Source organism: Syzygium oleosum, unplaced genomic scaffold, assembly GCF_021117445.2.
Source record: "Syzygium oleosum isolate NSW1041296 unplaced genomic scaffold, Sole_v2.1 Sole_v2.03, whole genome shotgun sequence".
Taxonomy (NCBI): domain Eukaryota; kingdom Viridiplantae; phylum Streptophyta; class Magnoliopsida; order Myrtales; family Myrtaceae; genus Syzygium; species Syzygium oleosum.
Window position 1 is genome coordinate 10242398 of NW_026607487.1, and position 16222 is coordinate 10258619.

Consider the following 16222-nt stretch of genomic DNA (forward strand, 5'->3'; position numbering starts at 1 on the left):
TTCCCAATTTGAAGCAACTGTAAGTCATTATATGCAGATTGAAGTCGTCTTCCTTTTGTCTCCAATATGCTTTTTCTAACATCTCTCTTCCCGCAGCAAGCTCCAAAACAATAACTTCTCCGGCAAAATCCCAAAGAGCATCACTAAAAACGAGAAATTAACTTACAAGTAAGAAGGCCATTTTGTGAGTTCTAACTTAGGCCTGTATCCTTTTATGGCTATACTGGTGTTAGAGACACATGTTGGCTCTTTCATTGTATCCTTTTATGGCTATACTGGTGCTAGGTTTTTCTTCTTTCGTTTTCATCAAAATTGAAGTTTTCATTCGTTCTCTCTATAGATACAAAATTTCGCTAATTATTTTTGCATGAACGTTGTCTCTGCTCATCAAAATCGAAACTTGGCACACCTGCTGGCTCCTACTGCTTGATCTAGCTATATCTTTCTCGGGATCCTACCTGTTAAAATATATCTCGAGTTTGAGTTTGTAGACGATTTTGATCTAAAAGTGTACGTGGATATCCAAATCATATTTTCGTGAATATGGTTTTCTTAATCGGAAAGCCTATTGGATTTGGATGTTGCCAAATTGGAGTCAGCCAAGCTGTGAAAGAAACCGAAGTCGTTTCCAATTGTGTCAGAGTGAAGAAATAAAGGACTCTGAAATTCACTTTCCTAATGCACGTCGGAGTCTCCGTTCTCAAACTGGAAATATCGGACTTTGAATCTGACTCAGACCATGACTCGGTCAACTCTTGGGCACATATATTATATTTCTATCGTGGGCACCTTGAAAAGAAGAAGTTGAAGAGTGCAGAGTGTGGTCTTCGTGCCGTTCATGTCCAGAGAAGAACTGAAGCACCGAATCGAGTGCTTGACGTGAGTCTTCGTGGAATTACATCTTGGTGTTTTCTTCGTGCGTGAGTGATTTAGCAGATTAAATCTTGTGGTAAGATTTATGAGTAATTCTTTCACAAGATTGAGAGATTATTTCGTGAAAAATTGAGGCTAAACACTGCGTGAGTTATTGGGTGTAATTGGGGCTTGGGAAACACTTAGAGTGTTTGAGTGACTCGAGTGTTGTTGTAATCTCCGTTGTATCGCTTGATCTATAGTGGAATTCCGTGCTGCTCTCCCCGTAGACGTAGGTCACTACGACCGAACCACGTAAATATAGTGTCCGATTTGTTTTCTTATTCTGTCAAATTTATTATTCGATCGCTTAGCTTCCGCAACAATTGGTATCAGAGCTAGGCTTGCTTAAGTTGAAGCGAATCGATGGTGATAGAAGAAGGAAAAGTGAAAATCGACAGATTTGATGGGAAAAATTTTGGTTTCTGGAAGATGCAAATTGAAGATAATCTATATCAGATGAAACTGCACTTGCCCTTGTCTGGGAAGAAGCCAGAGACGATGAAGCAAACTGATTGGGAATTGCTAGATAGACGAGCTTTGGGTGTTATTCGGCTGACGTTGGCACGTAACGTCGCGTTTAACATCGTGAAAGAGACAACCACTGCGGGTTTGATGAAAGCCCTGTCGGACATGTACGAGAAGCCCTCTGCGATCAACAAGGTCTATTTGATGCGACGTCTATTTAATTTGAAGATGAGCGAATGTGCGTCAGTTGCTGATCATATTAATGAATTCAATGTGATCGTTAGTCAATTGAGTTCAGTTGAGATTGACTTTGAAGATGAGGTACGTGCTTTGATTCTATTATCCTCATTGCCTGATGGTTGGAATATTACTGTTACTGCTGTTAGTAATTCCTCTGGGTCGACAAGTTTGACGTTTGATGGTGTTCAAGATTTAATTCTAAGTGAGGACATCCGTAGAAGAGAATTTGGCGAACATGTATCTGCTGCTTTAGTAGGTGAAAGAAGAGGAAGAACTAGTACTCGTGTTAGCAAGAGTAGCATGAACTCGAATAGACGTAGTCAATCTAGGACTGGTGATGTCGTCTGTTGGAGCTGTGGCAAGAGGGGGCATATTAGAAGGGATTGCCTTAAACTGAAGAACGATAAGGGTAAGGGAATTAGAGTTGAGTCTGCGGATGATGTTGTAGCTATAGCAGACAGTAATTCGGATGGTGCTGATTTTGTCTTGTCTGTCACTGATGATTCATCATTTGATGGATGGATTATGGATTCTGATTGTTCTTTTCACGCTACACCAAATAAGAACTGGTTTACTACTTATCAGTGCACAGATAGTAGTAAAGTACAATTGGGGAACAACGCGAAGTGCGATATTATAGGTGTTGGTGATGTTAAAATCAGAATGCATGATGGTACCGTGTGGACATTGACTGGAGTAAGGCATGTTCCAGAGTTGAAGAAAAATCTGATTTCCTTGAATGCCCTAGATTCAGTTGGGTGTCGGTATTCTTCAGAATGTGGAGTTCTTAAAGTTATTCGAGATGCCTTGGTAATAATGAAAGGAATCAAGCATACTGGCCTGTATGAGCTTCAAGGTGAAACAGTGACGGAATTCGCTGTGGAGACTTCGGATGCATCTGTTCGAGAGTCTGAATTGTGGCATATGCGTTTAGGGCACATTAGCGAGAAAAGCATGAAGGTTCTAAGTGAAAGGAATTTTCTATGTGGTTATGTTGCTAACGAACTGAATGTATGCAAGTAGTCATGGCCACGGGTCGGTTTCAGCCAGGAACCAGCTCGGAACCGGCCCGGTCAAACCCGGGCCCGGTCCGTTGACAGGGCCCGTGGTTTGGAACCGGAACCGGCCCGTGGCCTACGGGCCCGGTTCCAAAAAAAAATTTAAAAATTTAAATAAATAAATTAAAAAAAAACCTGCATCAGGGCCTGCACGTCTGCAGGCTCTGCTGCGGCCCGTTGCCAGGGCAGCCTTTGCAGGCTACCTTGACAACGGGCAAAAATAAAATAAAAAATAAAAAAAAGATAACCGGAAGTCCCTCTCTCTCTCTCTCTCTCTCTCTCTCTCTCTCTCTCTCTCTCTCTCTCTCTCTCCAAACCACAACGAAGCATCGAAACTCAGGAGCGCGCGAGCGCGAGAGAATCGAAATTGGGCCATCATCGGAGAATCCACGGCAGCTCCGCCGGCGATGTGACGATCCGGCGAGCGGGAAAGAAAGCACGCGAGGGAGGAGCAGCAGAAGAAGAAGAAGAAGAAGAAGATCCGACGTGCCGTCCCACCGCCGGATTCGATGCACCCGTACAATCAGCTCCCGAGCAGCGGACACTCCAGGTCCGGAACCGGCAGGAACCGAAACCGAAACCGGCCTAGAACCGGAACCGGCCTGGAATTGGCCGGTTCCGGTTCATACATGGCCACGAACCGGAATCGCCAGTTCCGAACCGTGGCCATGACTATATGCAAGTGATGTGATTTAGATCAACGGCGGAAAGTGCAGTTCAGTATGGTTGTTAAGGAAACCACGGATATTGCAGAATTAATTCACTTAGATGTTCGTAGGTTGTCGCGATTTCTTTCGAGGAAGAGTGCCAGATTAATGCTAACAGTTGTTGATGACTATTCGAGGAAGACTTGGATGTTTGTGCTAAGGCACAAGTTTGATGCTGTTGTCAGAATCAAAGAGCTTTGATCGAAAAGGAGACTGGTAATAAGATCAAGCATGTGCGAACTGATAGTAGTATGGAGTTTTGCTCGAAACTGTTAAACAAATTCTGCATGAAGGAAGGCATAGTGAAACACCGCACTAGTGCCAATGAACCACAACATGTTGCAGAGTTGATGAGCAGAACATTACTAGAGACGGCCCATAAAATGCTCTCTAGTGCTGGTATGACTAGGAGATTCCTGGCGGATGCGCTTAGTACGGCGAGCTACCTGAAAAATAGTTCCCCATCGACCGCGATTGAATGTCAGACTCCCGAAGAAGTGTGGTCAGGTAATGTTGCTGATTATTCTGTTCTTAGAATATTTGGTTGCCCGTGTTATGTTCGAGTTAGTGATGGTAAACTCGATGGAAGGGCAATGAAGTGCATGTTCCTAGGTTATGCACAAGGTGAGCGGGGCTATAAGTTGTGGTGCCCGGAATTAAATTCACCTGTTATCAGCAAAGAAGTTATATTTGACGAGTCTCCAGTACTTCTGGCTAGGAGTGTTAATAGCAGTGTTTATACGGATCTGGACGGTGTTCAGTTTGAGGTGGAGTTGCAACCAGAAACTCTTGAGGTAGCGGGTGCTAACGAAGTAATCAACACAAATGGTATTTATAGCGAGGTGGAGCCTATTGAGCCAACAGTTGCTGTAACTGCTGATATTGACAAGATGCGTATTCGATCTCTTGACAGATATGGATGCAATGATGGTTTTACTTTATCTGCGATTGAGGAGGTTGTATCGGAAAATCCTTGTGGAGCAGTTAAAAGTGCATGTGGAGTTGGTGTTCTGATGTGGTCCACGGCTATGGCGAAGTTCAAGCGAGGCTTGGACTTGAAAGAAATTTGTGGCGATTGAGCCCATTGGGGCTGTGAGAGAGTAGAAGCGAAATTTGGATTCTATCAAAGCGATTATGACTTGTCTCAAACGTCGAGACAAGGTAGAGATTGTTAAAATATGTCTCGAATTTGAGCCTGTGGATAATTTTGATCTAAAAGTGCACGTGGATATCCAAATCATATTTTCGTGAATATGGTTTTCTTAATCGGAAAGCCTATTGGATTGCCGAATTGGAGTCAGCCAAGCTGTGAAAGAAACCGAAGTCTTTTCCAATTGTGTCAGAGTGAAGAAATAAAAGACTCTGAAATTCACTTTCCTAATGCACGTCGGAGTCTCTGTTCTCAAACTAGAAATATTGGACTTTGAATCTGACTCAGACCATGACTCGGTCAACTCTTGGGCACATATATTATATTTCTATCGTGGGCACCTTGAAAAGAAGAAGTTGAAGAGTGCAGAGTGTGGTCTTTGTGCCGTTCATGTCCAGAGAAGAACTGAAGCACCGAATCGAGTGCTTGACGTGAGTCTTCGTGGAATTACATCCTGGCGTTTTCTTCGTGCGTGAGTGATTTAGCAGATTAAATCTTGTGATAAGATTTATAAGTAATTCTTTCGCGAGATTGAGAGATTATTTCGTGAGGAATTGAGACTAAACACTACGTGAGTTATTAGGTGTAATTGGGATTTAGAAAACACAGTGTTTGAGTGACTTGAGTGTGGTTGTAATCTCCGTTGTATCGCTTGATCTATAGTGGAATTCCGTGCTGCTCTCCTCGTGGACGTAGGTCACTACGACTGAACCACGTAAATCTGGTGTCTGATTTATTTTCTTAATCTGCCAAATTTATTGTTCGATCGCTTAACTTCCGCAACACTATTCATTCTTCTTATCCATCAGTATATTCCAAAATATTCTCTACGAAGTGATTTGTACTTAGCTCTCGTGATACAACCTAGAGAAATGAATGCCCATGTCTTCCATCGTCCGGATTTCTCCTCGGTTACTCGGATGAGACACCTGGATTTCTCCTCAGGCACTCGAGTGAGATATCCGGATTTCTCCTCGGATACTCGGATGAGACACCTAGGTGTCTCATCCGAGTATCCGAGGAGAATTTCAGATATCTCACCCGAGTGCCTGAGGAGAAATCCAGGTGTCTCATCCGAGTATCCGAGGAGAAATCCGGATATCTCACCCGAGTGCCTGAGGAGAAATCTAGGTATCTCATTCGAGTATCCGAGGAGAAATCCGGATATCTCACCCGAGTGCCCGAGGAGAAATCCGGATATCTCATTCGAGTATCCGAGGAGAAATCCGGATATCTCATTCGAGTATCCGAGGAGAAATCCGGATATCTCACTCGAGTGCCTGAGGAGAAATCCAGGTATCTCATTCGAGTATCCGAGGAGAATTCCGGATATCTCATTATATTTTTCACCCGAGTGCCTGAGGAGAAATCAAGGTATCTCATTCGAGTATCTGAGGAGAAATCCGGATTTCTCATATTTCTCATCCGAGTATCCGAGGAGAAATCCGGATATCTCTCATCCGAGTGCCTGAGGAGAAATCCAGATGTCTCATTCGAGTAACCGAAGAGAAATCCAGGTATCTCACAATGTCCCTTTTCAGAACTCCTGAAAGCGAAATCCACGTAACTGGAGTCCTATCAGAAGTCTTCGATCCTATCAAGTTTGTGAGGTAAAATCCAAATACTTGACGGTTTCATTAGGATTATCACGTACCTTTCAATCTACTTAACCACTCTTACAAGGTAAGTAACTTCAGGTACGTTTTTATTATTTGCATGCATCATTTCTTATTGCATTTCAAAATGGGACTCATACTCCCACCAAAAATAACATTCATTACATTTGCATGGCAAAATTTAGGCATTAGTTTAGTCTTTGAATGCAACCTCTTCAAGCTCACTTTCAAAGAGGGGCAGCTGTTGACACATAAATTTTGACGATCCATTTAGGTACATATTGCATAGGAAAATTAGGAGTCGATCCCGACACCTAGCAAAAATATTCGTTAAATTGCATATAGATATTAGGAGCATTCCATTAATAGGCCCATATAGTTTGGATATTTACTGGACCGGCGGTGGATGGACTCGAGTGAACGACTCTGAACTTAATGAAATTGGACTAAGCCCGCGTTCAAAAAAAAATTTTCTTGGCCAAGCCCATGAACATTATAAGAGCAGAAATTTTCATTGGAAAATGTCGAGTTGAAAAATATTAGTTTGGATATTATCGAGATTTAAATTGAACAAATTGATTTGATAATATCATATATTGCAATATCTTCTTTGAATCGAAGTAGGAAATAATTGCAAGCAAAAAAACCCTACACTTTACCTATAAATATTCATTAAGGGTTCACAAAAAGGAGGCTATACCACTTACATACTCGGCCACATCGTGAGACGCAAGATCAAGGAGCGAGAGAGAGAGAGATATGGTTTCTGTTCTTTCTGCCTAAGGCTCAACTCACGAGGGTCAAGGTGGAGAGCAAAAGCTCTCCACGTTCTGCACTCACAGAGAAGCCAAAGGAGAAAACGCAAAAGGGGAGATAGTTTCTGGTCATCTTCCATATGCAGTAAACCCCAAAGAGTGCTTTCGGGGGAGGTCGGACGGTCAAAGGTCAAAGAAAAATTGGTTCTTTCTCTCTTTCTCCTCCCTGGGCAAGCTGCGTCCTTTGCCCAAATTCCAGACGTTTTCTGCAGCTTTCCTCGATGCCCCCAGCCATCGTTCGACGCAGCAGGCATCTTGGACGCCTCAGAACAGTGAGCCCAGCGACGTTTATCAGATCGCGTTGCCGTTTTTCCTGCCTCGACGACGACGTGGTTATTCCCTGCTGTTGATCCGGCGACGCTCCCCAGTCGACAGTCCTTCTGCTGCACCACGACGATAACGCCCTCACCTGCAACGCCGAGTCCTTGCATTGCCGCTGTTCTGCACCGATGCTACTCCACGGCGACCTATTGCTGCTCTTGGGCCCGCTTTGTCTCGCTGCATGTTGGCCACTTGATCACGTGACGACATTGCATTTTTTCGGTTGTCCGCTATCATCGTTTCTGTTTCGTAGGTTGGCTGAGCTCTAAGACGCATCTTGAACCAAGCATCCCAAACCGTGAGTCCTGCCTATTGCCTCTACGAGCAGCGTCACAAGTTGTAGTCCGAGAAGTCCACGCCGTAGGTTGTCCCTTTACGACCGAGCACTACCGTCGTGCATCGCTATCCACGTCCGAGAATCGCTACCGCTGCCGGTCCACTAGCCACCGTCCCGATCCGCAAGCCTGAGTTCGATCCGAGTTCAAATTTGGAATTATCCGCCAACTAGGTAAGATTATCCGAATATTTCTTTTAAATATTTAATTTCCTAGTTTTCGGGTGTTTGAATATTTCGTGAATATTTTGGTGGATAGCTAGATATCTTAGGGTAATTTTGTGATATCCGCAATATTCGAAAACACCTAAAATTAGGAATCATTCCTAATTTGGCAACGTATCTGGACGACTATCCGACCTTATCCCTAAGGTACGATACGCGGCGATACGGAAAATCGTTATCTTGTCCATAATCACTTGGATACGATAATAGATTTAATTTGCTTTCCAAATTTAAACAATCAACTTTCTGTCGATATCTATAACCCTATAGATATGACCGTTAGTTTGATTTCTTTGCCTTATCTGAATTTGAAGAATCTTGCGGATTGTGTGGATTGTTTGAATGTGATTGGTATCTTTGTTTGATTGTTTTCCTTTTAAATAAAGAAAACCAAAAAAATTTGTTAGTTATATTTAAATTAGAAATTCTGCATGCTTAGGGAATCTTAAATATATCCAAAAGAATAAGATAATTATTTGATTTAAATTGGGATTTAGGGTGGCATATTTCCTAGTTTAAATTAGAAATTGTTTTAATCTTAGTGGATTATTTAGGATATTTAATAATTTAGAATTTTAATAAAAATCCCAAAAAAAGAATCACTTTAGGATAGATCAAATCATTTTCTCTAGGATAGATTGCATGTTAATTTGAGTACATTTTAATTCCGAATTTCATTTGAAAATACCAAAAATAAATCATTTGTCCGTCATTAGAATTAGGTCACGTCGTCGCATGACATATAGTTTGCATGTTAGGCTGCATTAATCGCATGTTAATTTTTGCACGTCATTACATATAAGTTAGTTTTCATTTAAATAAGTGAAAATCCTAAAAAATATTGAGTGAACTACTTGTTAATTAGAAATCATATTAGGATTGTCTGTGTGATTTTCTACTAACAATGCAGATGCTTGCGTGGCTTTAAGGTATGTTATCCTGCTATTTATTTACTGCTTTCTTGGGTGTTAAATTGGTGGTTTGCGCACTCGCATGAACATCTCACATGTTAGAGATTAGGTAATAAAATGGATCCAGACTGTCTGCATAAATATTTTTGAAAAGAAAAGGTACCGAAAGGGCGTTAGACTAGATCTAGCGTAATCAAGTCCCCGAGCTTAGAATCTCTGGTTCGTAGGAATAAAACATATCTCCCTATGTTTTATTTAGGTTTCTAATCGACCTACCATAAATAGATTAGTGGCGACTCCAAGCATGAAAACTTTTGCATGTTAAAAACTTAAACCCTAAGTTGCGAATTGGTAGGGCTTGGGAGGGCCCGAGTTAGGTTTACTCCTAATAATCCATTAGCCTGAGAAATTTTAGGTCACGACAGCTTGGCGACTCCACTGGGGATCGAACCCAGAATCTCTGGGCTGTCGCGACCTAAAATTTCTCAGGCTAATGGATTATTAGGAGTAAACCTAACTCGGGCCCTCCCAAGCCCTACCAATTCGCAACTTAGGGTTTAAGTTTTTAACATGCAAAAGTTTTCATGCTTGGAGTCACCACTAATCTATTTATGGTAGGTCGATTAGAAACCTAAATAAAACATAGGGAGATATGTTTTATTCCTACGAACCAGAGATTCTAAGCTCGGGGACTTGATTACGCTAGATCTAGTCTAACGCCCTTTCGGTACCTTTTCTTTTCAAAAATATTTATGCAGACAGTTTGGATCCATTTTATTACCTAATCTCTAACATGTGAGATGTTCATGCGAGTGCGCAAATCACCAATTTAACACCCAAGAAAGCAGTAAATAAATAGCAGGATAACATACCTTAAAGCCACGCAAGCATCTGCATTGTTAGTAGAAAATCACACAGACAATCCTAATATGATTTCTAATTAACAAAGCAAGGCACTCAAGATGTTCATTAGGGTTTGTGCTTTATTAAAATGCAAACTAACCTATATGCAATGACGTGCAAAAAATGACATGCGATTAATGCAACTAGCATGCGAACTATATGTCATGCGACGACATGACTTAATTCTAATGACGGACGAATGATTTATTTTTGGTATTTTTCCAATGAAATTCGGAATTAAAAAATGCCTAAATTAACATGCAATCTATTCTAAAAATAATAATAATTTAATCCATCCTAAAGTGACTTCTTTTTGGTATTTTTATAAAAATTCGAAATCAAGAATTACCCTAGAATGAACCATCGAGATCAGGATAATATCTAAATTAAACTAGGAAATAAATTACTCTAATTCCTAATTTAAATTAAAAAGTTATCCTATCGACTTATTCAAAGAAAGTTATCCTAAACCTATCCTAAACATGCATCATTCTTTTTGGGATTTTCGAATCAAATCAAAACAAAGATTCAAACCAAAGCCAAAGATAGCGTCCAATCACCCAAGATATCATCCATATCCATTCAAATTTGGAAAATAAATTGACAAATCACATCTCGGGCATGAGGATCGGATTGGCCAATTTTCAATGCAATCACGAATCGTATCTCGGGTGGGAGATCGGATTGACGATTTTCCGTGCAATCGCGAATCGTATCTCGGGCAGGAGATCGGATTGACGACCATAGCACGTTATGAAATTAGGAAATAATTCCTAATTTAAATCTGCTTGAGGATTTCATTGATATGAATAATATTTGAAGATTCAAACAATAATGCAATTTCACAAATTAGGCAACAAAATATACAAAAATCGAATTAATGAAGATTCTTACCTAATTCGCAATGTTTGCTTTCCAAGTTTGGACCGGCGGACGGTGGCTCGCGGTGCTAGACGATGGATCACGAGTGGCTCGTCTCGATGGTGGTTCACAGCCAAAAATGGCCTGCAATGTGGACGCTCACGGTGAAGGATGCTCACGGAGACCTCGGCGGAGTTAAGCGCGGAGCTGCTACTTCATGGCTTCGTCATCAAAGGGAATCACAATAACCGACAAGGAAATTTATCGGACTTCCCGGCAAGACCAAAGAAACCTGCAGATAACTCAAATTGGATCCAACGAATTCTGTTGACTTCGTTGGACCCACTAAGCAAGGAAGCAAGACCAAGTGGACGACACAGAGGCATGATGGTGGCAGCAAAGATTCACTAGACCCGATACTAAATTGGCGAGCGCACTGGAAATTCAACGGCAGGGAATCTACTGGACTTGACTGGGACTCGGGTGCTGGAACTGGCTGGAGCGTGCTGTGACCAGCGCAAGTCAAGGCCGAGAAACTTTGACGTTCGTAGGATTCAGCGAACGTCCTGGATGAGCAGCTCTCGGTGGCAGGTGCAGCGTTGGTTCAGGTTGGCGATGAGCACTAGTTCTGCTGGGCTGCTGTGCTGAACGTCGGAGAGGATGGGCTCGCCGAGAATCTGCAGAAAATTGTTTGGAGTTACTGGAAACCGCTCGCGCTTACTGGCTGGTATCTCTGGGCGTTCGCTGACTGTTGGAGCAGCGTCTGAGGCGTGAAGGGCTGAGGCAGGGACAACTTCGGATGTTGGAAGCGTGGTGGTGCAGAGTGGCCAGCAGCAAAGGGGCTCACAGCAACAGTGATGAGCAGTTCGGCAAGGGTATCACTGAGTTGGACTTCACTTGGACGTAGTATATTGACTCCGTCAACAAAAGCCAACTTGGCTGAACCTGCAAAATCAGAGAAGATCGAGCCAAACATAGAAGTTCAAATCTCGGTTGGGTTCACGGCAAGGACAGCATCAAGTGAGGGCGAAGCAGCTCGTGGACAGCGGCTCCTCGTCGTTGTCGGAGGTGGGCACAGCAGCAGCAACTTCTTCACGGACTGCTGCCGACTTACTTAAGTGACGCAGCGATGAGCGGAGGAACAGCCACGATGAGGCACGAAAGCAGCAAGAAATAGAGTCTGGTCGTGGAGCTCTCGGTCGTGATCGTGTAGACACACGCCCAAGGAAGACGACGACTCTTCTCTCTCTATGAACTTTCTTGTTTTCTCTCTATGTTTCTTGTGTGTGATCAGAACCCAAAAGAAAGCCTCCCTTTTGTCTGTAGTTGGTCTGCTTTTATAAGCAGGATAGCCGAATCTCTTCGAGGAAAGAACAAAGTTTTCTTTCCTTTGACGGGCATCCAGAATATCTTATATCTTATTCCTGTCCTTTATTGACTGATTCCTGCTCTGTCAACTTTCCTTTTGAAGCTTTGATTTTTTTCGGGTGAGATTTCCCAGATTCCAAATCTTGCAAAGATGCTAGCCATCTGGCCATGAACGTGCAATATCTCCTTTGAACGCTTGCCTTCACCGAAAATATTTGGATATTCTTTCTCGTCCTTGCTTAGCCGAATATTGCCCATACCCACTAAAATTGATCTTGTCATCTTCTTCATATTTACTTCTTCAAATAGTTACGTACTTATAGGCCTTAAGATTATCGCCTATTATCCTTCATGTGACCAAATCTTGGTAATATAACACCAATAGGCTGGGCCAGATTTTCAATCCACGCAGGCTTAGTCCAATTTCAATAAGTCCGGAGCCGTTCATTTAAATCCATCCAACACCGGTCCAATTAATATGCAAAATGTAATTAAGCTATATGATAAATGCTCCTAAAAACTATATGCTATGCCATCTAATTATATTTTTTTTGTTTAGGGATTAAAAAATTAATCTCTAATTTTCTATGCAATTGTTCTTAAATGACTAGTTAAAATTTAGGTGTCAATACATATGTTAAAGGTTAAAGAAAGAATACAAGAGCTGTCATTATTTGCCTAGCAGAATGCAGGGAAAAAAAACATCCGGAACACGTTATGAACCCTAGTTAATATCACCATCTTTTCTTTTATGTCAATAGAATGTCTCGGCTTTTGAGCGACCCGCGAATAAAAATTTCGCCATCAAGTCAATGGTATTTGTCCTGTGTCCGACGCGGTATCAGCAAGCGTTCATATCAGTCAAAACATATATATTCATGACATGGCAAATGGGAAAAAGAACAAATACATAAATAGGTGGTCTTGTTGTAATGTACGTCCTTATGCAGCACCGCGAGAGTACTTAAATCTTAAAAGAAGGTACCGACAATTTCGCATTGCTTCCATAAATTGTTATTAGTTAATACCGTTGCCATCGAACGGATTGTGAAGGCAATCATCATGATGCTGTTGTTTTTTTTATGAATGATAGGATTGGGATAGCGTTGGCGAAGATCGAAAGAGACAAACATTAAACTGCAAAAAAGTTTTACTCGTTAATCGTTTTCAGCTAACCGTGTGAGACCCATGTGTGAAAGACACACCATATCATATGCACACGCGCAATTTCTGAAACAACTACAAACTGGATGTTCTATAAAAAGCATATCAGGTCAGTAAAAACATATATATTCATGACATGGCAAATGGGAAAAAGAACAAGTACATAAATAGGTGGTCTTGTTGTAATGTCCTTATGCAGCACCGCGAGAGTACTTAAATCTTAAAAGAAGGTACCTACAATTTCGCATTGCTTCCATAAATTGTTATTAGTTAATACCGTTGCCATCGAACTGATTGCGAAGGCAATCATCACGATGCTATTGTTTTTTTGTGAATGATAGGATTGGGATAGTGTTGGCGAAGATCGAAAGAGACAAACATTAAACAGCAAAAGATTTTTACTCGTTAGTCGTTTTCAGCTAAGCGTGTGAGACCCATGTGTGAAAGGCACACCATATCATATGCACACGCGCAATTTCTGAAACAACTACAAACTGGATGTTCTATAAAAAGCACATCAGGTCAAAACGGTATTAAGATCTATCTTCCACTGATTAAGAAGACAACACAAGATGTCAGTGGGTACGCGTATGTTGGTGTTTCTGCTTCTTTTTGTTGCCAAAGCTCAATCTCAAGGTAATCACGTCACTAATACAAAGTCGAAAAATGCTTTCTAGTCCTTGTCTAATTAGTTGACAAGTTCATCTATATTTTCTTCGCTTTTCCATTGCAGGTAAAACTACCCTATTGAGAATCGATTGCGGAACAGATTCGAGCTACAGAGACAGTACTGATGGAAGCTATTGGCAATCTGATGAGAATTACATCAAAACGGGCACTAACAGAAAGGTCTCAACCAGCAGAATAGAACAATTCAACAGTCTCCGCGCCTTTACACAACAAAACAAGAACTGTTACACATTACCGACCCCAACTCAAGCGAAGTACTTCATCAGAGGCTCTTTCTACTACGGCAACTACGATGGCCAGTCGAAGCCGCCAACCTTCGACCTGGAGTTCGATGGAAACAAATGGGCTAGTGTCGTTACTTCGGCCACACGGCTCCAATTTCACGAGCTGATCTACATGCCCAAAGGAGAAAACATCAGCGTGTGTTTAGCTAGAACGCAGGACAAGCAATTTCCTTTCATTTCGATATTGGAGATCTGGCCTTTGGACGACAATATGTACGAGGGTATGAGCGGGGACGTTGCGTGGCTCAGAAGCTACGGCTATAACTATGGCGGCGGTTCAAATGATTTGGAAAATTGGATCCTTGGGTATAAAATTCGAACTCCATTGCAATAAATAAAGAAAAGTTTGGTTTAGTTCTGATGGCTAATCCCATGTTCTTATGTTGATGTAAGGTTTCCAATGGATGACTACAACAGAGTATGGCAACCATATGATCCCCCAGGCATAAATGTAGTCACAGCCCTCTCAATAAGCCAAAACAACGTCAATGATCCACCTGAAGAAGCAATCATCACAGCAATTGAAGCAGCAGATCCAGCAGACGTGATCAACTTACCATTCACGCTCGCCACAACCACTAACCTCAACTACATAGCGGCTTACTTCACCGAGCCACATGAATTTTTGGATAACGACACAAGATTGATCGATATCTATGTGGAAGATGATTTCATGCTCACAGTCGAGCCTGAGATTGGGATCTGTACTTGCGCATTGATCAGGATTCAGTCAGATGGTACGCTAAATGTTCAACTGCGCCAAAATGGTAGTTCTACATTACCTCCCGTGATCAGCGCAATTGAAGTGTACACAGCTGGCAACCCGCTTGTCCCCGGCACAACTTCGAAAGATGATTGTAAGTTCAGCTCTAGCAGTTCATATGCTTGAGCACATATCGCCGGTGCTCTTATACGTGACGCAGTTCTAATTTACCTTTTTGGAGCAGTGGATGGACTTCAGGTCTTCATCAACGCCTTTGAGCAGCTAAGCGGTTGGAGCGGAGATCCCTGTCTTCCAAACAACACCGTATGGCAATGGTTGGGTTGCAATGGTAATGACCCGCCAAGAGTAAGCAAAATGTAAGTTCCTCAAGATTCGATGAAAATGGTGAAAGTAGAAGCAAAAAATTTATTCTCAATACTGACAAGTCTGGCAATGTTGCAGAGATCTCTCAGGATACGGTCTAAATGGTCCTCTGCCAGAATTCAGCCAAATGCAAGCTCTCGAGACCATGTAAATCAGCCTTGGCTTCATTTAGCCCTGAAGAATTCTTCTCTTTGCTTTCTTGTTACTAATTTCCATGTGCTCGCTTCTTCAGAAATCTCGGAAACAACAGCCTCAACGGACAAATCCCAAGTTTCCTCGGGTCACTTCCCAATTTAAAGCAACTGTAAGTCACAGTCAGCATAAATTGCAGACCCATGTCTTATCTCGTTTGCTTTTCCTTACATCGCTTCTGTACAGTGATCTCCAAAACAATAACTTCTCTGGAAAAATCCCAAAGACCATAACTCAGAACAAAAAGATCACCTACAAGTAAGGAGCAAATTTTGTGACTTCATAGTCTCTGAATCATTTTCTAGTAATATTGATGTTATGGCATAGTTCACTTCTTCATACAACTGCTTGTGCAGTGTTAAAGGGAACCCCCATGTGCACTGTCCAAAGAAGAAAAACCTGGCTCTGATCATTGGTCTCTGTGTGAGCTTACCTGTCGGCCTAATCTTAGTGATTACCCTAGTTTTTTTCGTGACACGAAGACATCCGCCACCACCCACCCAAGGACAACTCACACTGGCTGAGTTGAGTAGGGTCCAGAAAATGAATATTCAGGGGAATCATCCAGGACAAAGCGCTTCTTTAAGTACACAAACACCTACCACACCATCTCAGAACAATCAGCACATTGAGCCAATTTCGAACCTAGGAAATGTTGCTTCACCTCCATTCTCCTCAAGCATGAGTCAAGCAAACCAAGGAAATGGTCATTTGACGCCACTGTCGACCAATACCGTAGGAAATAGCGATCAGTTTCAGGGATTTGACAGGGATGAGCTTGATGAACTACTTGATCTTCATATTAGAACAAGATAATGATGACTTTGCTGAAGCTTTTGTAACCATCAGAATTATCTGCTGTCTCAGAGCTCAGGAGTTGGACATCTCCCGGATCTTCCCACTCCAAATAATGTCA

General features: G+C 42.0%; 1 protein-coding gene across 1 annotated transcript; it reads left to right on the forward strand.

The window, feature by feature from the left end:
* The first annotated feature begins 13625 nt into the window (after positions 1-13625).
* On the forward strand, positions 13626-16220 carry LOC115689882 (probable LRR receptor-like serine/threonine-protein kinase At1g05700). The gene is made up of 7 exons (XM_056309621.1): positions 13626-13635; positions 13754-14333; positions 14421-14884; positions 14975-15107; positions 15193-15418; positions 15493-15564; positions 15663-16220. Exons 1-5 carry the CDS (start codon positions 13626-13628, stop codon positions 15263-15265), a joined length of 1260 nt encoding a protein of 419 aa, XP_056165596.1. The 3' UTR covers positions 15266-15418; positions 15493-15564; positions 15663-16220.
* Positions 16221-16222: the final 2 nt, after the last annotated feature.

Excerpts from the sequence above, each read along its gene's own strand:
- LOC115689882 (XM_056309621.1), top strand. Across the intron at positions 14,885-14,974 it reads CACAACTTCGAAAGATGATT|TGGATGGACTTCAGGTCTTC; the intron begins GTAAGTTCAGCT and ends TTTTTGGAGCAG. Across the intron at positions 15,108-15,192 it reads CCGCCAAGAGTAAGCAAAAT|AGATCTCTCAGGATACGGTC; the intron begins GTAAGTTCCTCA and ends GCAATGTTGCAG.